This window comes from Neofelis nebulosa, chromosome 3, assembly GCF_028018385.1.
Source record: "Neofelis nebulosa isolate mNeoNeb1 chromosome 3, mNeoNeb1.pri, whole genome shotgun sequence".
NCBI classification, from domain to species: Eukaryota; Metazoa; Chordata; class Mammalia; order Carnivora; family Felidae; genus Neofelis; species Neofelis nebulosa.
In genome coordinates this window covers 182,014,579-182,038,258 of record NC_080784.1, presented here as the reverse complement: position 1 = coordinate 182,038,258, position 23,680 = coordinate 182,014,579, and the positions used below count along the sequence as shown (strand labels likewise).

Genomic DNA, 23,680 nt, shown 5'->3' with positions numbered 1-23,680 from the left:
GAGCTATGAAAACTGACTTTTTTACAATAGAATATAATGCTGCTTTAGGCTCCAGTTTTTATCTGTAAATTATCGGGGAGTTACAATTCACATTTTCTAGACTTTCAAAAGAAATTAATGGCTCTTTCCCTCTCTGTAAAATAGCAATTGATGACATACACTGAAGTAACATTGTTTACAGCATATATTCAGCAGGTTAATTGACAGAATTTTTAATTTCAGCAGAAGCCTGACAACAGGTGGGATTAATATATTCTCAATGAGAACATAATTTTTGTGGAAATTAATACAAGCTTTCTATACATTGTGTATAAAAGTTTATATGCACCCTAATTGGAATAATCTTTTGCCTGTTTTCATTTATATCGATGATCCTTTTTTGGCTTCTATGCTCCTTTGCATTTTGCCAGCTTTGTGGGGAACACAACCTTCATATTGACCTTAACACACAATTGTAAATGAATTTTTCATCTAAATTGGTTTTGTAGCAAATTTTTAAAGCAAGGTGACATTTTAAAAATGTTCAGTTAGATTTTCTCCTTTGTTAGGCAATTAACCAATCTAGTGTATCATATTTTAAATTTACCTAGTGATAAAATGCTAATGATTGAGTTTGTCAATTTCAAAAATGAAATTTGAACTGTTTTTCAAACTAAATGTAGTGTGACAAAATCCTTGCTTCGCCATAGCTGCCAGTGCTATTAGAAATTTTACTGTCATTTCTACTCCTAGGAGACAATGGTGGTGAAGGTTATAATGGAAACTTAGTACAATACTTGTTTAGAGCTTTATGTTTAAGTTGTATATAACCAATTTCTAGGCTAGAGCAAGGTTCCTCATCCATTTATTTACCATGACTCTATAGAAATAGTAGGAGCTGTTCACATAGATCTTGAGTCAGCTTTAGTTTTCTCTCTTATTTATTTTAAAAACCCGTAGAATCTTTTCTAAAGCAGGGACTCTGTTTCGGAACATTACACAGTGCTTTATTTAGCATTAGTGTTGTGGGAGAAATCACATTCCAAGAAGAATGGAGCTGAAACCACTAAAACTAATCTTAATTATCACGTCTGGTGAATTAATGTTTTAAAGGCGGAATAAAGGTTTATGTTCAGGAATGTGATGATGTTTGTATTGAACTCTAATGCTGTGCACAAACAAACAAACAAACAAACCAAAAAACTATTAAACCTTCTGAGTAGGATTCATCTGACAAGTTAACTGTTTTTCCCCCGAGCATATTTATTATTTACAGACACATAATTTGTAAATAAAAATTCTCTGTGACCAAAACCTCTGCCACAGCATTCTGATTGGGTATAAGGTATTGGGGAAAAATCCTTCATCGCACTTTTTTTTTTTTTACCTGCATAAATCTTTGTTTTCCTTCTTTCAGATGCGTCTACATCCATACATTACTGTGTTTGGCTGAATTCCACTCTAATATGATGCTCCATTATGCTCCATACTCTGATGTCCTTGCTACTCCGAAACCTGCTGGAGCCTGCCCTTGGCCGTGGGGTGTCAGCCAATCACTGCTTGTTTTGCTTGTTGTGCATTTGATTTTCAAGTTTTTCCCCTCGTTTAAGGAAAAAGAGTGTTGAAATAAATAAACTTAGAAAAGAAACAGTATTAATAAAGAAATGTGCTACAAATGGACATCTGAGTCACTGAGAATTCCATTCTCAAAGAGGTGGTTAGCAGAAGAAATGAATAGCGAAGGCTGTAAAAAAAATCCCAAGGCACATTTCAACAATAATTTTAAGATTCTAGCTTTGTGTGAACCAAGCAAAATTAAGTCTACTTAGTCTTTGTCTATAATACATTAAACACTGACTTTTGGTAAAATCCTAAGTCGATCAACATTTTTAAAGGGTTATGGAATTACAGCCTTTTCCAGGCCAGTGAGATAGTTGTGTTAGAACAAAATATAATGTCTACACATCTATCTCAAGGACTTTGAACAACACTTATAAAAATATTGGTATATAAAATAAATTTGAGAGTCAAATTTTGTATTGAGCAGTTACTGCCAATAGATTGTTTCTTCCTTAATCTTGAAATATTGACCACGGAATCTGAATTATCTATGGAATTTTTAAGTATGTTTGTTGTTGTTAAATTCCTTAAGAAAATTTGGAATCTTTCCGTTAGATTTGCTGAAGTCACTGTAGTCACATTCAGAAGGAATTTGTGGCTTCCTATTTTCGTGGTACATTTATCTGAAGGCTATTCTATTTGATGTCTGATAACATAAATCCAAGCTGCTTCTGAGAATGCAACATTTAGATATAGTTGAGAAAGTGGCTGAATTTTAGTTGCGTAAGTAATATTCTAGGCAAGTCAGGGAATCCTCTGGATAGTCCCTCCAATTCTTTATGGTTATATATTTATGTATCTGTTGTTGTATGTGTTTATGTGCCTAAAAATAAGTGTTCAAGTGTGAAGTTTCATAATTTTATTATATATTTACCACATTATTTGCCCCCCTAATTTTTGTCCAAGTTTTGGAAGACTAAGAATCCCGGATTCTTGGGATATTTTTGGTGAGTTATTTTCAATATGACAGCCTTTTAATAAAAATAAATGAATATTGGAAGAAGACTAAAATGTAGAGTGGTAGCAAATGTACCCTGACCTATGAAAATCTCTAGTGTATATATTTCAGGCTTTTTATTCTATTAGCTGTTTATTTAATTTTGCAAAAATGACATTTTCAGAAGTATTAATGAAACTGTAGTGAAATTCCCGAATAAAACCTAATTATCCTCAACTTCTCAATTTGTTTTGAGCACAAAGACCGGCGTAAGAGGCTGGCGAAAGACCCTTGCCACTTTCTGCTTCTTGAAAATGTCATGTTCCCTCATCATACTTAACTTCCCTAGATGTGTAATGTGTGAGTCCTGTAATAAATCATATCAATTCAAAAACAAATTATAGACCAAAAAAGGTCCAGAATTTTGGGATAATCTAATTACAGCCACACAGAGGGGAAATACATACATACTTTCACAAAGAAGAACATTCGAAGGCAACATTTTGAAAACTTGGGTTGGAATACCTTATCGAGGCAAGAATCAATTTAGCGCATCTCTACCACAGTTGGAAAGACCTGAAGCGAAACAGAACCATTCCAAGTGTGCTGCGTGTGAGCCTTGTTTCAGCCGTGGTGTGTGTGTTTCTGTTCTTGGTCGCCGTGGGAAAAAAAGTGTTTTATTGTGTAAGCGGTTGAAAAGGGTTCAGGACCACGACTGTAGTTTGTTTCAGGTGGAAAACTATGGCTATTAGTGGAAAAACATAATAAATGGAAGCAAAAAAAATAACACTTCCAAAGATTTTAACGTACTATTCCGCTGAATCAGAATGATCAACAGCATACTATTACAATAGCAATCATGAACAGCAAAAAGCTTGGAGAAGTCTATTATCATTCCTGTGTGTGTGTGTGTGTGTGTGTGTGTGTGTGTGTGTGTTTTAATCTTCGAACATGTCACCAGTTGGTTCCTATCTTGCACAGACTCCCCCTCTTTCTCTACCGCCCTTCCTGCCGATTGCCATCCACCTCAGGACTCTTGGCCAGTCTCCTATGTGATTACTGGAATTTACCATTTAGGGAGATGCCTGTGGACAGATGGGAGAGAGACTCAGGACAAACTACCCATTACCCTATAAATTTTAGCACTGGGACATTTTGTTTTAAATGACATAATTTATTCCCCATTACAACATCTAAAGAGGCATATGGAAATGTTGGAGTCCAGTTTAATACTTTCTAATACATCCAATATCAGCAATGGCACGGGATATGCCAAAAAATAGTAAGATAGAGTCTTTGTCCTCATGGAACTAACATATTATAAAAAAAAAAAGATTATGGAGCAGAAAAGGATAGATTATATTTGCATCATGTCCCTTAAGTTTCAATGTGTCGAATGCATGTTTGCTTATTTACTCCTCAGAGCAATCTGTGAGGAAAAGCACCATCATTATATCTGAGGTGAGGAAGCTGAAATAATGAACAACCTATTCGTGACTCTGATGGAACTAGCTTAAAAACTTTATGAAGTCTTTGAAGAAATACCAGGTCAGAATTCATGTGTACTGAAAGCATTTGGGAAAATTTGTAAAATGTGTGCTTTTGAATATAATCTATTTTCTGACTGATCTGCTTGAAATCGTTTCAAAGGAACCCCTTAGAACATGACCCAGGTTTTCAAACTTTTTGTAGTCACAAACTACAGTTGATACTACTAACAACAAAACAAAAACAAACAAACAAAAAGGCTGTGGCTAGAAAGCAGAGATCTAATTAATTAACTGGATTTGTAAACAACCCCACGTGTGCTTTTAAGCAAAGAAACAATCACCTTAAGAACTGAGTAAGTCCCTTTAACCCTATATTTTTTGAGGCTATGTCTAGAAAAACTCAAGGACCTTACGAAGTAATTCCACAGTTTGAAATATGTCTCTGGGAATAATTTTCAGTCTACAAGTTTGCAAAACCGTTTTCTTGAATGTGTGTGATTTTTTTTCCCCATTCATTTTATAGAGATTGTATTGATTTGCTATATCTTTAATACACAGTGCGAGGCTTTGGGGTGTAACTGAAACGATGGCTAGACCAAGTCTATTCAGATATAGGACACAAAAATAGCACAAAAATAATATCCATAGGCCAGGTATATATGGGAAACTCAGAGGAACCACCTCCAAGTCTGTCTCATCCATCATTGATTCCCGGTGCCTAGTCGAGTGCCAAGCCCATAGAAGACACTCGTTATATTTGTTGAACAACAAACAAAGGGCCTGGGCTTTGGTGCTAGGTATCCTGAAGATCCCTTCATATGGAATAGCTGGGCTGTGGTAGGTCCACTTTTATATCAGACTGTAAGTGTCCTAATTGTTATTTTCTTTCCCTGCTGGGAGGATGTCTCCATGATAAAAGGCTACCTGCCATGTTGGCTAGAGTCCCTGCCCTCTCTGTGTGGGTGTAACTCTCATTTCAGTAGCAAATGAGCAATTCGCTCCTGTCCTCTCCTTCCTTCTCCTTGGTGGTGGTGTCAACACCAAACCCTTAAAAACAGATAAAAATTAAACTAGAGATATGCGAGACAAGTAAGGGAGGCACTGGCCACCCAGAGTTCCCATGTATTTTGAAGAAGCGTGAAGAAGGATGCAAGCATGCTGGTTTTCAGTACTTTTCTTGGGATCCTTATTCTTACCCGATACGGATTCTCATCTTTATCCTTATCCCTTTCTTGGTGGAAAAAAAAAAAAAAATAGGTACCTTTATGCCCAAACATAGGCATGAGTGTCTGTATTCCTCAGTTTGCATGTTCTAGCAGATATTATCCATTCACGGTACCAGCCCATGCTCACTGATAAAGAATAAGTTTCCATTTTTATTTTGAAAGCCTGTAGTGAACAGTTATTTTTAAAGGTGAGAGCCTGGAATTCTGTAAAGAGAAACATGCACTTAGTTCAGTAAGGAGAGAGGTCCGGAAGAGAGAAGAATATGGTCTTGGGAGTGACGGCCAGTGAGGCGGTTGCTTAGAAATGCCTTGCAACTCGAGAGCACTCCATAGCGTGAAATCACTATGTTGGACACAGGAAACTAATATAACATTGTGTGTCAGCTCTACTCAAAAAAGTAAAAATACTCCTTACTAGCTCACATATGAAAGAAAACTCTTAAATTGCAAATGACCGCTGAAGGAGTTGAGTTTCGTCTTTGGCACGCTGTGGTGTAACTTGCTTTATGCAGACAACTTTAAGCAGCTCAGCACCTCACCAAGGTCTACAGTCCTGGGGAAGTGAGGCTTCTGCTTAGGGCCTTGAGGAAGGAGGATGAGCAAGCTTCAGCAGCTTCGAAGACCAGGACTGTGTTAAGGCACCAAGCGTCTCCAACACCTGCTAGACATCTGGGAAGTAAGAAGTCTATGTCAGAAAGGGAATTCCAGGCCTGACGAGGACAAATATTTGTGGTCGTGAATTTTGGCCCAGGATGCTGGTAATCGTAAGAATGGTGTTAAACATCAGGGCTTGATTGGGTTGCGAGATTAGCATCAAGAAGTAGTAAACCTTCACTTGCTCCCATTTAGACCCGATGTTTTGGTGTGGTTTCGTTTTCCTTTTCAGTCTAAAATATTATGTCCCGCTGCACTGTTTCCATTCGTTTTCTGCTCCCATATTGTTGAGAGAAAGATAGAACCAAGAAGTAAAAAGGGGGGGTGGGGGGGGACACAACCAATGCATAGCAACATACTCACCTTCTCCTTAATATTATTACCAGACTATTGTCATAAATATAGTGGCCATATTATTGTCGTGGATTCTTGTCCCAGTTTCATTCAATTCTCAGAAACTGAATTCTAGCAAGCCTGTACTCTAGCCCAGAAACCTGCATTTTTAGCCCTTCCCCCCTTCTGAATTCTGATTGCAGATGGTAAGTCAGGTTACAAGAACTCTGGGTTAGAGTCCCTGAAATTTCTAACTTCCATTTGGTAGCTCACTTCTCGAAGGTCTCCGGCAAAATGGAAAATGAGTTCCTATCTGGGTAAGGCAATCTGAACATCTGCCTCCTTGTCCTGGTTCTGTCACCGGCTGGCCAGTGTGACCTTGTATAAGTCCTTTCAAGTCCGGAAGCCTGTTGAAACTGTCCTCTGTCATTTTACATAACAACCCCTGCTCTGATTACACGATAGGGTTTATGGGGGGGGGGGTCACATAAAACGTTTGGGGCTTTGAAAAGAATTACCACAACTCAAGATAATGTTTCTAATGATCCGTGAATCTCTCTAAGCCTTCGTGGGATGCATGTACACTATTGGAATATTTTTACCGTCCATTATGTTAAAAGGTTGTTTGGTTTTGATTTTGGTTTTCTTTGTTTGGTCGGTGGGTTGGTTGCTTTAATTTGTCCTGCTGCTTGTCGGAAGCATCTGATATTCTCTTACCCTGATGAATTCCATCAAATCTCCACTGATCCCTGATCAAAGTGCAAGAAATGTGTGTGCCTTTGCATAGTTGAATAGGTCCTGGTTATCAGAATTTCAGTACCTGTTGACGTCTCGATGGTGGAGGAGAAGAAATAGCCTTATTGCTGTAAAGCAAATAGTTTAGCAAAGGCTTGTAACACTTTGATATTATCCATTTTGACACTTAAGAAAACATTCCATCACTTTTTAACAGTTATTTCTTCTTCTATGCAAGCTTTCCTGGGAATTTTTGTTTCATACATCATGGCCAATCTCTAACATGAAGGGCTGTCAGTTATTGAGGTTTTATTCTTTTTTTTTTTTTAATTGTTTAATGTTTACTTTGAGAAAGAGAGACAGAGCGTGAGCCAGGGAGGGCAGAGAGAGTGGGGAACACAGAATCTGAAGCAGGCTCCAGGCTCTGAGCTGTCAGCACAGAACCGGACGTGGGGCTCGAACCCACGAACCGCGAGATCATGACCTGAGTAGAAGTCGGAGGCTTAACCTACCGGGCCGCTCAGGTGCCCTGTGCTTTTATTCTTTGGTAATCACTCTGCCAAAGGGTATACTATGTATCATTTACTCATTTCTAATAATTTCAAGAGGCAGGTCCTATTAGTATCTCCATGTGACATATCTAACTGGGGAAAAACAAAACAGAATCTCTCCTAGATCCCATCCCTTTCTATATACAACAGGGTCCAGTAGCTGCCTATGGCCAACTTGCCTCCAACATACCTCTCTCTCCAAACTTGAGAATTTTTATTAGCATAGTATCTATGGTAGATTTTAATTTACATATTTACATATTTAGACTGTGGTATGCATTTTATTCTAGTCCACAATACCTGCTATGTATGCCTAGCAGATTTAAAAGAGAGATTCAGGATCAGTTCGCTAGGGCCACCATAGCAAACTACCATAGATGGGTGGCTTAAATAACTGAAATGTATTTTCTCACAATTCTGAACACGAGAATTACCAGATCAAGGTGACGGTAAATTCAGTTTCTGATGAAGATTCTCTTCCTGGCTGTGGGCAGCTACTTGCTCACCGTGTCCTCAGATGGCCTTCTTTCTGTCCCTTCCTCTTTTTCCAAAGACATCAGTTCTATGAGATTAGGCCCTCACCTTCTGACTTCATTCAACCATAATTACCTCCATAAAGGCCATAACTAAGTCAGTCACATTGGGGTGTGGGGCTTCTGCATATGAATTTTGAGGGGACACAAAGTTCATTTTTTTAGCTTATTACCTCCAGCTTTTTATGCACATCACTGAGTGCTTTCTGCAACTTTCAGCTTCACAGGGATTTGTGATATAAAATAGCATCTTAGTTATTTTAATTTCGCCGACCGATCAGTGCATCTAGGTGTATTAATTAATGTAAAATCAATATTTATGTGAAATAGTCAAGAACTGTTCCACAAATGTAGGAGGTCTTTTTAAGCGATGATAGTAATATTTAGCCTTAAATTTCCAGTATATTTTCAGTATTAAGATCCAAATGAAAAGCAGTAGGAGTTAAGTGGCGAGGGAGTCAGTTGAAACTATAATAACGTAGGTTTAGTAATCCCTCTTTTCTAAGGACAGTCTCAGTGGATTTTCATGCACAGTGGCATAATTGGTCTGACAAAGTTCCAGTGAGTCTGATTTCTGTTGGCATATGGAGACTGCCAAGCATGTACTGAGGCTGCTACCTCGCTCTGACTCTTGACCACCTATTGATAAGTATAGTATATATGCGATACACTGTGCTTCATAACATTAATCCATGGACGCATTGAGGATATTTTTTATGGTGCCTTTTTATTTTCCTATGCAAGTTAAAAATTCACATGATAGAATATATAATGAGCTGCCTGGGAACTATACATGTGTCCAACGGGATGTAGGAAGTGGCGATTTTGTTAGGATAGTACAGGGTAAACTCATCAAAGTCAGGAAGAGGAACTCCTTCTTTCCTCCCCTTTGGCCAGAATTTCTAGGCAGTGGACCATAACAGCTGAAGAGACTTTTTCAAAGAATTACCTTTCTAAGCTTCTAGAGCTAATTTTACATTTGACCTCCTGTATTCAAAATGGCAGATTAATCAGTTCTTTTTTTTTTTTTTTTCAGGGAAATGGCAATAATTATGGCATGAACTGAAAAGGGTTTATTTTTTTATTTTTTTAATTTTTTATTGCATCTAAATCTGCTTCTGATTGTATTTAACTGTTGAACGCAAGGGTCACTTTTAGATAGAGATGGCATTTCTATAGGGCACTAGGAATAGAAGACAGTAATACCTAATTTTTTTCCAAACCAGTGCACATAATGTTAGATCAGGGACATTGAATTTACTCTATTACTAAAACTTCTTGCCTTTTTCTCTAATGTTTTACCTTTAACAAGAAACTACTTTCTGTGTACATGTACATGTACGTATCATATGTTTATGCATTTATACATGTGCATACACAGAGGTAATGCAGTTAACGGTTCAGAGCAAATGCTTAGTGAGTGATTATTGTACGCCAATGATGTGATTATTTGCAAAGCATTGTTCTAGACCCTGGAGAAGCAACAGTCACGAAAAGGAACAAAGTCTTTCCCCATTGAGATTCGGTTTCAGTGGGATAATACATAAATGATAATACTCAACTTACATTGAGTGCCATATCCCATGCACGGGGCAACATGCGTCGTGTATTTTGACTCATTAAATAAGTGCAACTACCCTGTGAAATAGAGTGAGTTATCTTTTTATTCTGTAGGCGTGGAAAGTGATGCCCAGCAGGGTTGAGTAATTGCTCACGGACAACAGTTTGTCAGGTGACTGAGCTGAGGGTCAAATACAGGCAGTCTGTCTACGAAGGCCACACCCTCAACCACTGTGTATGCGTGAAGTAGAGAGAACACGTCTAGTTTCTAGTCAACAAATCCTAGGAGAGTGAAATTGGATTCACATGCTGCTCCTCAAGGCCTCAGTGGTATTTCAGCCTTCCTATTTTAATGCTTTTTATACTACGTTCTTGAAATTAGGTCACTCAGACCAATTTTTTTTAATAGTACCATCTTAGACCTTAATCAAAGGTAAAATCAAAAGATGAGAAAGTAGATTTTAGACCAGTAGGCACTTCTTCCTTCTAGCCACTTTCTGTTTTGGCCAACGCTTCATAAATACATGCTTTCCTTTTTTGTTATTTACTTTAGTATTCTTTATTTTGTTCATTATTCACGTAGTCTGTTACATATATTATTAATACAACCACGAAACATAAATTCATTATTTTTATAAGTTGCCATTTTATTTAGGATTGGAAATGCCTTTTTATAGGTAATAAAATTTTACCTAGAAAAAATTTTAAATATACATTTTATTTACCCTATACCAGAAATAAAATAGATATATATATATATATATTTTTTTTTTGGGGGGTTGTTTTTTGTTTTCTGAACATTCACAATATTTTAAAGAAAGCAGAGTAGAGGGGAATTCCTTATAAAATATGTTTTGCAATTTATTCTGGTTTTCCTAAGAGCTGTTCATTATTAAACGTTCAATTACAATGTGACTTATAGTTTTCCTCTTAAAACATACTGTTATTCTATTTCTTTATGAGACATGTTTTCATTCTTGTAAAATGCAAATGAGCCCAACCAAAGCCTATTTGATACATTCTTTATGAAAATAATGATTTACTCATGTTTGCTATGACAGTGTTTTCTTAATGTGTTGATGACACTTTTTATTATAGGTCATTTATTCAACTGAACAGATGTCTCTGAATATGTATCTTTATAATATAACTCTGGGTTCAGGTATATAGTAACTCTGTATCTTATGATCTGAATTGATCTTTGTATACTATTAGAATGATTTAAACTTTATTTTCAAATGTTTTATTTATTTTTAAGAGAGAGAGCGTGAGTGGGGAAGGGACCGGGAGGGTCAGAGGGAGAGAGGGAGGGAGCCAGAGGAACCGAATCAGGCTCTGCGCTGACATCGGTGAGCCCCATGCAGATCTGGAACAAGAACCGAAATGTGAGATCATGACCTGAGCCAAAATTGGACGCTCAACCGACTGAGCCACCCAGGTGCCCCACAATGATTTAAACTTTTTAAGCTTCAAAACTACTGAATCAAATCGTTTGAGGTGTTGTTTCCACAGTCCATTAAAAAATTTGTAGAATTTTGTTTCGTTCACAATAGGTATTAAAAATATTGCCAGCATCGTTGTTCTTTCTGAATAATGGAAAGAAAGTAGGATAAAATGGTAAGGAATCCACCTCATCTCCCCTAGACTTACTTGAATTCTTATGGAACCCAAGAGACCGCCTCTTCAACCTTCTCTTAAAAGTTCTACTCCCATTTAGAAACAACCGACTTAAAGACAAACTACCCTGGAAATTAGTCACCATTTATTATTGGGTTACTAAATGCGGGCATCATTAACGCATTCTAAAATGGCTACATCAGTAGTGTCAGTAAAGCAGGTGCAGTTTAGTTTGAGTTGGAAAGCTGTTTCAAATTTGGTTTCTGGAATTGAACAATCAGTTATGCATCTAGAAACATCAGTGTAGATCTGGGTGCACTTTCAGAGAGGGAATGATAGAAGAAAACACAACTCTGTGTTTTGCGTAACCACGTTATGAGAACTGGGTGAAATACTGTATATATTATTATCATTCTAAAAAAAAAAGCTTCCTGGATACATCTTGTGCGTTTCGTTTTGTTTTGTTTTCTATTCACGTAGACAAGTGGGGTTTGTTTTGAGTCTCCAGTAATTAAATAGTGTGAATACCTACTTTAAATAGTAAGCAAGTAATAATAATGCATGCGTATGTGTCTGAGAATGCCCCGCTATTAATTTTGAACTTTTGATTATTTTTTTTGTAATACAAGAACAGTTGTTATAGCACAAGGCAGGGAATCCTAATGGCAAATAAGCATTTATAATCATGTAACTGCTGTGTTTAAGCCTAAGGAATGGTTTAATGCAGAACTTTGTTTTCCTGTATGTTTTTGCTTTCAAGTATTGTGTGCAATATTGTTTGCTAATCATTAGATGATGTTGTAAAGCGTTTTATGTCCCCACTGTGTCACGTCACAGTCTATAGTGGATGCACAATGTGAAGGAAGAACACATATGGCTTATTAAATAAATTAACTCATAGATAGTACTTTTATCATCTACATAAATATGCCTGTATACCTTTTTCTTCTCTACACCAGAGATGCTCAGCTCTGCATTTCGGGCCACAGAGATGCCGTGCAAAGAAAATGAGAATGATTTGTGTGAAACCTAAACAAAGGAAGGCCAGCAACCTTTCTAATCCTCAGTTGTTGTGTCCTGCATGCTTGTACAACTCACCTTGTGTTCAGAGTTGACCTGTGTGGTACTTTTTGGGTTTGCAGCATTAGTAAGAGTACTGCCATTTGAGCTGTGAATTTAGTCTTGCTTTTGTCAAGGGTCGGAAAGAAAGAAAGCATTCATCACATTCTGCTTCCTATAAAAAGACATTGAAATGCAGAAAGATCCTCACATCTAAAAGCATGACTTACCATATAATATGCTTCTGCGTTAGTGGATACAATCCGGCTGAGAGGCAGATGCAGATTTTATAAGATTTATTTTGGTCTCGATCTCTGATGTTGAGCAGATCACTCAACTTTTATCTCGTGTTTCCAACTTATTTATCACTCCACGGAAAATTAAAAAACTGTAAAAATCAAACAGTGAATCATTGGATATTGGATGAATGTAATTTTTATTCCATACAACAGGAAACAAAGATCGTTGGTCTTTGGGAAGGATGGAGGGAGATTTAGCAAAAAGAAAGTAATGATAATACTAAAAGCTGAAACCAAGTCATCTTTTTAGCTGAATTCATTTTTTTAAAAAAAAGAATATCTTGCTATCAAAAGTAAGTGTTATGTTGTCATTTTATTCCTAGCCCTCATCTGTGTAGGAGACTTGAAGATGTACTATTTTATCACTTTTAGTAAAAGCAGAAATTTCGTATTAACGGCAGGAAAAAAATATATACTTCAGAACTGGAGAGGAAAATCTCAAGTTACAAAAGGAAAAATAGAAGGAGGGTTTTTGTTCACGGGTCCAAAAACATATTTGGCTTTTTTTCTTCTTCCTCATTTAGGCCGGTTTCTTCCTGGGCCTTTTTATTGAATAATTGAAAAAAAAAAAATGGGTGGGGAGGAAGTTTTTCATCAAAGGCCAAAGAGAGTAAAAAATAGAAGTACTAAGGGACTATAGATAAGAAGTTGTATCTTTCTGTACTTTCATGATTGTCTACATTGCCCCCCTAAGCTTGTACTTGAAAAGCTCTGAAAAAAATATCAAGCTTTGAGAAAAGTGCTAGAGACTAAAAGATAGCATTCTGTGCTTCTTCAGTCCCCTACTGTCTCTATTTCTCTTTCAATCCCCCTCCCTCCCTCTCCCTCTCTCTCTCTCTCTCTCTCTCTCTCACACACACACACACACAGAGGAGTGCAAACGTTCATACCCTCAGTAAGTTTTCAAACTAGTTTGTTTTAAATTAGTCACATGTGTATGTTTGCAAACTAAAAAAAAAAAAAAAAAAAAAGAATGAGCTCATTGAACATTGAAATTTTGGGGGTGTAGTGGCATTTTCGAAAGCTGCCTTTAGAAAAATTATTAACCATCTCACTAGGTTTCAAGTTGTGGAGGGAGATTGCTAGACTAATGACTAACAGAGTGGATATTGTGCACTTGGCCGTCTTCCTGAAAGACACTGGACTGTACGAAATCCGTGCCCCCCCCCCCCCCGACCCTTCAACACCCGCTGCAGTGGAGTCAGTTTATGATATGTGAGGTGTTGCGGTTTCCTTTCCCTAGGGGCATGCTGTAAGCTTTTACACTTGCTCTATCTTCATTTTTCCCGCCAAGCAGGCTGAGTTTTCTCACGGTCTCAGAGGAAGTCAGATGTCAGTAAGTACCAAGGAGTGATAAGAATATTTTAAACACTGAATATTTTTTTTAAGTTTTTGTATCTCAGCTGCGTTGTGAAAGGTATAAAGGACTAACAAGTTTGTGATTCCCAATAGTTTTTGATGGCGTAACTAAAATTATGAAAAGCAAAGTTTGAACTTGAAGTCTGCCTAAGATGTGTTCCCACCTGTATGTCCTAAATAAGGAGGGGCCTTAAGTAAGACAACTGAAGTTACATGTCCAGATGAGTCCTATTCATTCATTTATTTAATGCCCGATTATTGACGTCCCATGGTATGGGGGCTATAGGCAGGGGCTCAGAGTCTTGTGGAGGAGACAGAGTTACAAAGGAATAATAATACTGTAGTATAGCTACGGGTCTTAAGAGGAGCTATATGGACACAGGGAAGGACTGACTGATTCCCAGGGGGGTTGGCAATTGACAATTACCTCACAAGGAACTTAAAATATGGCTTGAATTTATTTCTCCTGCATTAGTCTTGCAACCTTGGTCATAGGGCATTAACTATTCTCATTGAAGCTAAATTGGAATGTATTTTCTCCACGCCCCACCCTCCTTTACATTTCAACAAGTTTTTGCTTTTTATGCATTTCTAATGGATTTTTTCTTTGATCGTTAAAATTAGAACCACTTAATGAGCAATTCAGTTAGCCTCACTGCTTTTTAGTCATTCTGTGATTTGGACCAACAACTGAATTTATTCACTGTAACTGTTCACTCTGAATTCTTCACACTTGGCTCTGAATGACTTTTAGTAATTTGCTCATGTCAAATCACCTTCAAATGGGAACTATTACTATCATTGAGGAGATCGAAAGAAAAGAGACGCATGCCGCTAAGCGATTTCCAAAATAGGAGTTATATAGATGCTTTTAATCATGGCCACATTGCTGGAATATTTACACCCTCTCCAGGCAACTTTGAAAAATACAGCAATGTATCTGAGTCATAAGTTATATTTTGCTAAAAATAGTCATGTAAGCTTAGATTTTTATACCTTGTATTTATTTTATGTATTGATATTGAAGATGTTATAGCCTTGAGATTTCCCAAGAAAAATCTTAAGGATTTTTTTTTTCAGTTTTTAATTATCATTAGGTGCTTTTTGTTTCTTCTAGTGCTCTCCTTTTCATCCAAACACCTATCATGTCTTCTATTAACACTGGTACTTGTTACCAACTGGCTTTCAGATAGTCCTGTTTAAGTGACTGGTTGATGACAGCTTTTAAGATATCTCCTCTCCAAGTTATATTTCTATTCATGGTGAGCTCTGGATGAACAAAAAGCCTGATGGGAGGCTTTCAGTGAAAAAATTTATGAGACACTATCCCGAATACAGAAGAAGGCATTTGGAGACAAAATGACCCTGGTTGAATTTTCTCCTATCATTCTTGGTCCCTTGATCTCTGAAAGATGTCACTTCACGACAGACTTTTGCATCTGTTTTTGTGTCCATGTGGCAGTAAGGTATCTCTTGTTTAGTTTTGTTGCCACTCAGCTACTCAGGGCCAGTTACTGTATATACATACACACACGCATACATATATACGGTACACAACACACACATATGTACATATTTACTTAGGTCATATACATATAAACACACATGTATACATACATAAAATTTCTTCCTCTAAAAAGATATTAGTCTTCTCTAAAATCCTAGGGTACACTTTGGTCTGGAAGCACTTCACCCCCAGGAGATAACAGAGGCTGATAACCCTAACCTCGATGATAATAAAGAAATTCCCAATTATATTTCTATCATTTCTAAAAAGTCTTAGGAAGAAGCAGCAGAAGGGCCACATTTGTAAAATGCCCTTGTCCAATCTCATGGTAAAAGACCCTAAGAGGAGGCTACTTATTGGAAGGACAACAAGATTGATTTGAGGGAATAGCTCCAGTTCTAAGGCCTGCAGCATGAAGGGAGAACAGAGGAGTAGATGTTCTGGAAAGGGCGACACAGTACAGCTGGCCTTGGCTGTAATCCTTCCTTTAACATTTTGGCATCTCGGTTCCCTTGTGTTTTATAATTTTATACCACTCACTCTTCCAGTCTCCTGAGGCCTTATTTTCAGTAACTGTTACTAAAATCTACCTCATTTACTTTCTATAAAACCGTGCTGCATCTCTGTAATTCTCTCAAGGTAATGGTTGAAATATTCTATTAAGAGTACATTTACACTGGTGGATATTTGGATATTTGTGGTTTAAGATGTTAATATCACTAGCAAGTCTTTGTAGGAATTGGAAATTGACTTGTAAAAACATTCCAGTTACTGATGGCCATTTTAACTAAGTCTGGCTGATGGAAGAGAAGCTTTTTTTTTTCCTTCCTTTCTTTTTTCCCCTTCATTTTCTTTTTTCCCCTCCTCTCCTTTCTTTTTCCAGTTTTTAATTGAGTAGAGTCTAGTAAACCATACGTAGATGTTAGTTACAGTTGGCTTTTGAGTATTTAATAATCCAGGTTATTTTTATCCCTGGATCATTTATACCACTGGTATCATGGTGGATTCTTTCCTGAATCATAATAGAGCAGTATAATTCATCATTGGAATAAGATATATGATGTGTCTTAATACTTTAAGTATTTCAATGCATTTTTGAGTGTTTCTCCATTATGGCAATCGATATTATGGTTTTTCAAAAGGTATTGGCTAAAACCATCCAAGTAAAGATAAAATGTTTTAATATACTTTATATAGTTAATGTTGAACTATGTGTAAGAAAACAGAGACACCCCGGTACCGTTTAACCAAGAAACTTTACGTCTTACGGAATGTTGGCTGATGCATCTGCCCATAACTTTCCAGGTGTCTTCTAGACCTTACTTTAGTGTTACATTAGTTTCCTACTGCCCTTGTAACAAATTATGGTGAACATAGTGGCTTAAACAACAAACATTTATTTCTTGCAGCTCTGAAGGTCAGAAGTCTGAAATGGGTCTCACTAGGTTATAATCAATGTGTTGGCAGGGCTCTGTTTCTTTTCTGGAGGTTGGAGGGGAGAATCTGTTTTCTTGATTTCTTTCCAGCTTTCAGAGGCTGCCTGCACTCTTTGGCTCTTGACCACCTTCTATCTTCACAGCCGCCAACAATAGCTAGTAGTCCCTTTCATGTCCATACCATTCTGCCTCTCTGCTGCCTCTCTTACATATTTAAGGACACTGTGATGACATTGGGCCACTTGGATAATCCCGGAAAATCTCCTTATTTTAAGGTCAGTTGATTAAAACTTTAATGTCATTTACAATTTTAATTCCCCTTTGCCACATAAGGTAACATATTCATACATTCACAAGATTAAGATGTAGACATTTTGGCAGGAGGTGGGGGAGGCCTTATTCTGCTCACTGAAGGTCTGCTAGGCAAGCATTCCAAAAACTTGATGACCACATTTTATAAACCACAAAATATTCTTTGGTCAGTCTCTAGTTTGACTTTTTTTTTTTTTCTTGTGTAACCTCCACATTTTAATTTTTTACCAGAGAGATATTTTATTATTTCCCCTACTCTATCTTAAATTTCCCTCCAACTTATTTGGATTTGAAAGAAAAATAACAACAGCAAAAGCTGAAGTGACCAGTTTTCTTTTTTGTCTGTAAGATTAAAAGTTTACTTTCATGAGCAAAGCCATCAAATATTTGAGACGTGGCCAGAAATTTGATTGCCAGTTTATGTTTTCATTCTTTATTTTAAAAGGATCACAAGACTGGAGCCACTTTTCAAACTATTTATTTAACATACGAAGTGTCTGTTATGGACAAATGTTATGATTGTTGACAGATAGGGTCTGACTTGCTCAGCCAGAGGCAGTGAAGAGGTGAGACTAGCCTTGAGGGAGAGTAGATCTGATGGCTCTTTGGACTTCAATATCTTAACCTGAGATTGGAGGGTCCCAATGTCTGCCTCGTAAAGGTGTTGTGAGGGTTGAATGAGACGATGGGCATGCAGATCCCGGGACGTATAGGAACTCAACAAAGGCTAGCGAATTCACTCCCTGGGATTTGGCCTGACAGTGAGGCTGCTAGAGGGACAACATGACACATGACGACAGGGCTATCTTGAGGGCAGGAGGATGTAATTATATCTGGCATTCGTCACAATTCCTTTCTCTCTCTGGCTTATGATCTTTTTGATTGCAGAACCCATACCAACTATGATTGAACGTGTAGTTGTCAACAGAGGAAATGATATGTTTCGATTGAGAAAAGACCACTCAGTCATAGCTTACTGAAATGCATTCAGTTTACTCTGTATGTATTTTCTTTGGAGACAGTGAATCCAAGATAGTGTCCCCTCCAAAGGAAAAAAAAAAAAGAAAGAAAGAAAAAGAGAAGAAAAGAAACATTGACTCTGGAGAAAAGATTTGGTATCACCAATTCTCATCAATTGATGCTCCTGGAGATTCTAATGGAGATACTACCTGTTGCTTCGTTGACATCTGAACCTCTCAGAGCACAAATATGCTAAAATCACTTAAGTTTCTTAAAGTCCAATAGCAGTTTTTGTGTCTTTGTCCAAATGAGCAAATTTCAATGGGCCCAAGTTTTCTACAATAACTGTGGTAGCAGGCAGAGGAGAGGAAAGATAGAAGCAGTCTCTGAAACTCTGAAATGCATTAAGCATCTTTGTTGATTTAACACAAAATGATCAAATACGTGAGCATGCCTGGAGTTATTCTATTTTTCTATTACAATCCTGGTGGGCATATTTGTAGAAGAGTTTCAGAATACATTATCTTTGAAGAAGATTCCAATTGTCAATACAACGTGACTGCAACATTATTCTTCTGAGGGGAAAAAAAAAGAGATAATAGATGACTAACTATATCGCTCATATTTAACATAATGCCCAGAGAACTCCATTATGACTTTTGCATTTCATAAGAAACTCAGTGGCCTTGGTATGCCTGGAATTTAGGTGAATAGTAATATAAGGAAGTTTAGCTCAAAGCCAGATGAAATGAGATTATGACTTGGATATAAGAAATTCTGTATATATTATTATTATTGCTCTATAGGGTTTTTAGGTGCAGGTTTAGAAGTTACTGTATCAATGCGTTTCATTCTCTCATTCATAAAAACAAATATTCTGATAATATTTTATTTATTGAATTACAGAGCTCAAGTGGCATTAATTAGGTGAAAGTAATTTATAAATTGTAAATTGCTATATGAAGTTTCTTTATATCTATTGAGTTGATACCATGGATGCTGCTAGACATCCTACAGGGCACAGGCTTGCTTCACACAACATTGAAATATGGTGCCCGAAATGTCGATAATGCCACGGTAGAGAGACCCTGCCCTATGGTGGGTAATAGGTGCAACAGAGTTCCTGAAAGGGACAGGAGAAAGTGAAATGAGTAGAATAAGGAAGGGGAAGGATTTGGAGAGTGCTGCCTAAAGTGGCTCTGTAGGCTGGGAGAATAAATACTCTGACCTCTTTCTCCTCTTCTTAAGTCCGGGCCAGGGATATCCATTGGCCAAACCTGCTATAAGCCAAAGCAAAAGGTATCCTGTGAATGTATTGTGTATCGCTCAACCTCCTGGGTATAGAACATGATCATAGTGAATAAAGACAAGAGTGGACAGAACAGGTGTTGGGGGGAGGGGCAAAACATAGAAAATGTCTAACCCCAACCATAAATTGCTGTCTCAAATTAGTATACACATCTGTGAGTCCGTGAGAAAATGATGTCTGTGAATAAGTTCATCTGTATGCAGAGGGGCATAGCAACCCTGGGTACAAATTTGGAGAGAAGGAGAACTCAAAAATATATCTGCAATCAAGTTCTTCCCCAGAGATAGTTCGTGTTTGGTCACCATACTAAAAACATAGTAAGCATCTCCTTTTGTCTTTTTCTACTATGTGCCTCTCTCTATTTATGTCCATTCATTAACTGACCAGGTTACTGAGAGTGTGCTGCAGGCCAAGTATTGGTTCAAGTACAAAAGATACAAAAAGTAGGTATGAAATGGTGCCCACTCTGGAAGCAACTTTGGATGCAGCGGAAGAGACAACCATATAAACAAACTGCTGAAGCACTTGGGACGTTTATGTATAAATTAGCATGGGAGAGAAGGGAGGTACTATTTTTTTTCCCCCCCGGGATGTGGAAAAGCCTCGCAGAATGAGTGACCTTGACAGAGTCTTCAAGGGTAAGAAGGTGGTTTCTGGACAGGGAAACAAGAAGAGTCAGTACAAGACCTAGAGCTGTTCTTTGTGATAGAGTAGAATCCGCGGGTGATTAAATAAGGTGGCGTTTCTGTTTCTAAGGACTTCATGTGTCGTGCTAAGATATTGGAGCCGTAGCTTCAAAGGAGTCAAGAGTTACTGGATATATGGGTAATGCTAGTGCAAACTGGCTTAATTAAAAAAAAAAATCCAACTTCTATACCCTTGTGTGATATAAGCCATTCAGAATTTTGTCCTTAAATTAAAATCTTTTTAAAATAATATCCGAAAATTGATGCTGTACAGATTCAATTACTTTTGAGGAAGCTTAATTTAGTGGAGATTTTACTGAGGCATTTTGATGTTCAAAAGTGATAGCACTTAACAAATGTCCTTTGCTGGACGATTCTGATTAGAGTGTTAGAGGATCAAAGATCTCAGAAATATGTTGAGAATGAGAGTCCCTCTCCTGTTTTTCAACTATTAACATCCCTTCAGTCCTCACACACACACTGGGAAATATTTCTTTTATCATTGTCTTTTAGGAAGTTGTGAAATAATCACAGTGGGGGGGATAGATTTAAAGAAAGTTTGTAAACTATAGAATTAGAACCCTAATTTTATATTATGTGGATGCTTCTAAATTTGATGGTGTTTACATGTGAGTATTTTGTTTGGTCCGTATTAAATTCATTAATCATTGTGTCCCCTGACAGAACTAAGCGCCATGCTATGTTGGTGCTAAATAATATTTTTGAGTTGGCATTATAGACTTCACTTTCAACTAGACAATCAAATTTTGAAGAATCTTCCATTTAGAAAGTCTCTTTAGGTACCACTACACATTCTCCCCCCCACCCCCTCCACCCCCCAGGACATTTACTTATGTATGTCCCATTTGCCCTGGCAAACATCTGGGGAGTCAAATTGAGGAATTTTTTAAAAAACTTTTTAATGTTTATTTACTTTTGAAAAATGGAATGCGAGCCCGAGAGGGGAAGAGAGGGAGAGGGAGACACAGAATCCAAAGCAGGCTCCAGGCTCTGAGCCATCAACGCAGAGCCCAATGCAGGGCTCAAACCCATGAACAGTGAGATCATGACCGAGTGGAAGTTGGTCACCCAACCGACTCAGCCACCCAGGCACCCCGAGGAAAATATTTTGGTTACGTGGTTTTCTTCCTACCCACTACTGTCTTTAAAATGCAATTTTTCACTGTTTGATAATCGTAAACCTGTGGCTCTCAGGGTTTTAGAGGGTAGAATACGGTTTGTTCTGTAGTTCATGTTAGAGAGGAAACTGAAGTAACATGATTGTCTTCGAAGACAAAGAGTATGTTTAGATAGTTCCTACCCTTCCACTCTTCTCCAGCTGCCATCTTGTGTGTGGCATTGGTTGGCTTCCTTGGCCTGATAGAGCAGGGCCATCAAGTTTTTCAACACATCGCCAAACCAAGGGTTGATGCCATGAGTGAGGGGGTAGCAGCAGCTATCTGCTTTCTCCTCTTTAGTTTTAAACCTGCAACTTGAAAAACAAAAATCATTTGAATTGAGTAATTAGCTTCAATATGTCCACTTTTCAGAATAATACATGTTCAAAACGACCTTGTGATCTGAAAGCGAGGAATGTTTAACATACAAATAAATATTAGATGTGGACTCGTCCTTTGCGGTTAACACTTTTTGCAGACTTTCCTTGGTTGCTGACGGTCAGAATCTTTGGATTCTTGGTGACTGCAGAACTTCAACCCAGATGCTTCTGAAACCGGAGTCTTTAGCTTTCTTGTTTAAGGGTGAAAATACCTGGAAATAAATGGGACACATTTTGTGAAAAAGATGTTTGGCCCCACATAGATGGTTGATATTTAAGTAAATGGTAATTAATTCTCCAAGGGGTAAACAAGTGATGTTATTATTACTGTAAGTCAGTTAAAAATATCGGGGCTTCAGGATGGGAGCGTTTGAACTTGGTGTCATGGATTTTGGGAAGTTCTGAAAGGAATGAGAAGCGTTTAGATTCCAGGAATCTTTGATTAAAATATATTAATGAAAGTGGGAGAGTTCTCAGCTGGCTGGTATGGAAGATAAAATACCATAAATGTCAGCATCATGCCTGGGCAACTCTGTAAGTCATTATAAACAATAATGGGCGCTACAAAAGACAAGGTCAGAACATTTCTCTTAACTCTTCCATACACATTCGTTTTATTTCTGGTACATATCTCATTTCCTTTCAAGTATCTTTAACTGTAAGGAGGGAGATAACCTTTATAACTCTCTCTCTTATTGGTAAGGACACAGAATGAAAGTCCCTCAGTTTATACATAGTTGATGTAATCTATGAACAGCATATTTTTCTGAGCGGTCATATGGTTAAGTGATGGAGAGTCCCGTAAGAGGTATGTTTGCACATAAATTACAAATTTTGCTACGTTAATGGGTGAAAGTGCACTGGAGGCAAACAGACATTTCTTATGTGACCTGTGGATTTTTGACACAGGGCTCAGGCCAAGTTTGAGCTGGGCTTCCACAGCAATGACCTTTTCGTCCCTGTTAGAGGACAAATGGATTCTTCTGTCATTCAGCAAATATTTATTAAACACCTACACTCTTTGGGGCTCATTCCTTATATTCTAACTTAGAATGAAGACATACAAAAATTACATATGGGATAAATTTAAAAAAAATTGCGAGGTAGCCTCTTTCAAATACCCTTCACAAAGGAGTAATTACCTTTCCTGACTTGATTGAACATGTAAATCAGTAATTTTTTTTTTTTTGGAAAAGCTAAATCACTGTATCTATAATTTATAATAAAGTATGAATTAAATTTGACGACTATGAAATTTACTGATTAAAACCTTGATTTCACCTAAAAGTGTTTCTGATAAGATACACATAAACATGACAGCCCTCTGTGTTTCTGAAATACATTCCCATACTCATTCTATACACAGGCTTGTTAAATCAGACTCAGGTTGGGCAGTCAGTGGTAACTTAAACTTAAATCTCTTCAAGCTGTCAGCCCTTCGGAATTCCTTAAAACCATCAAGATTTGCTGTAAAGACTGGGAAGAGAGAGCAGGTAGAACAGAAGGGGTTACTATTAGCCTTTACCATGACTCATTAGGACACGTCCTGAAATATGTTTAACTCCATATCAGACAAGGACTAAGCATTCCTTAGTGGTTTATCAGGTGAAAAGGAAGGAGGTTGTCATACTCAAGCAGCCCCAGCAATGTGAGCAGAAATATATCGCTTTATTATTTTCCCTTTCTTTTGCAGAAAATATGATATATGGATTTATTTTAGATTGTTTAGGGTCTAAGGTGTCTTATGTTTGCAAAAGTTATGAATTAAAAGGTCCTAAATGGTAAGGTGTTAATGGGAATGAAATTCACACACAATGCAGGAGATATTAGTTGGAAACAATAAATCTTGTCAGGATCAAGGTGCTTTTATTACTGTAAAAAAAATGCAGGTCACAAGATAATACTATTCAGGGAAGTATGTAAGACATTTAAGGAGATTCATCATTTTTCATATGACATA

The 23,680-nt window shown here is 37.4% G+C and overlaps 1 protein-coding gene across 10 annotated transcripts in view; it reads left to right on the top strand.

Annotated features, from left to right (window-relative positions):
* PCDH7 (protocadherin 7) overlaps positions 1-23,680 on the top strand; it is a 424,505-nt gene that overhangs the window by 9,143 nt on the left and 391,682 nt on the right. Inside the window, exon 2 of one of the 10 annotated variants that reach the window (XM_058722897.1) lies at positions 1,397-1,659. The exons of the other annotated variants lie outside the window; for them this stretch is intronic. Coding sequence (XP_058578880.1) covers positions 1,397-1,432 — 36 coding nt within the window. The 3' untranslated portion in view covers positions 1,433-1,659. Of the gene's footprint in view, positions 1-1,396; positions 1,660-23,680 lie in introns of those variants that run through there. 10 annotated transcript variants of the gene reach the window in all.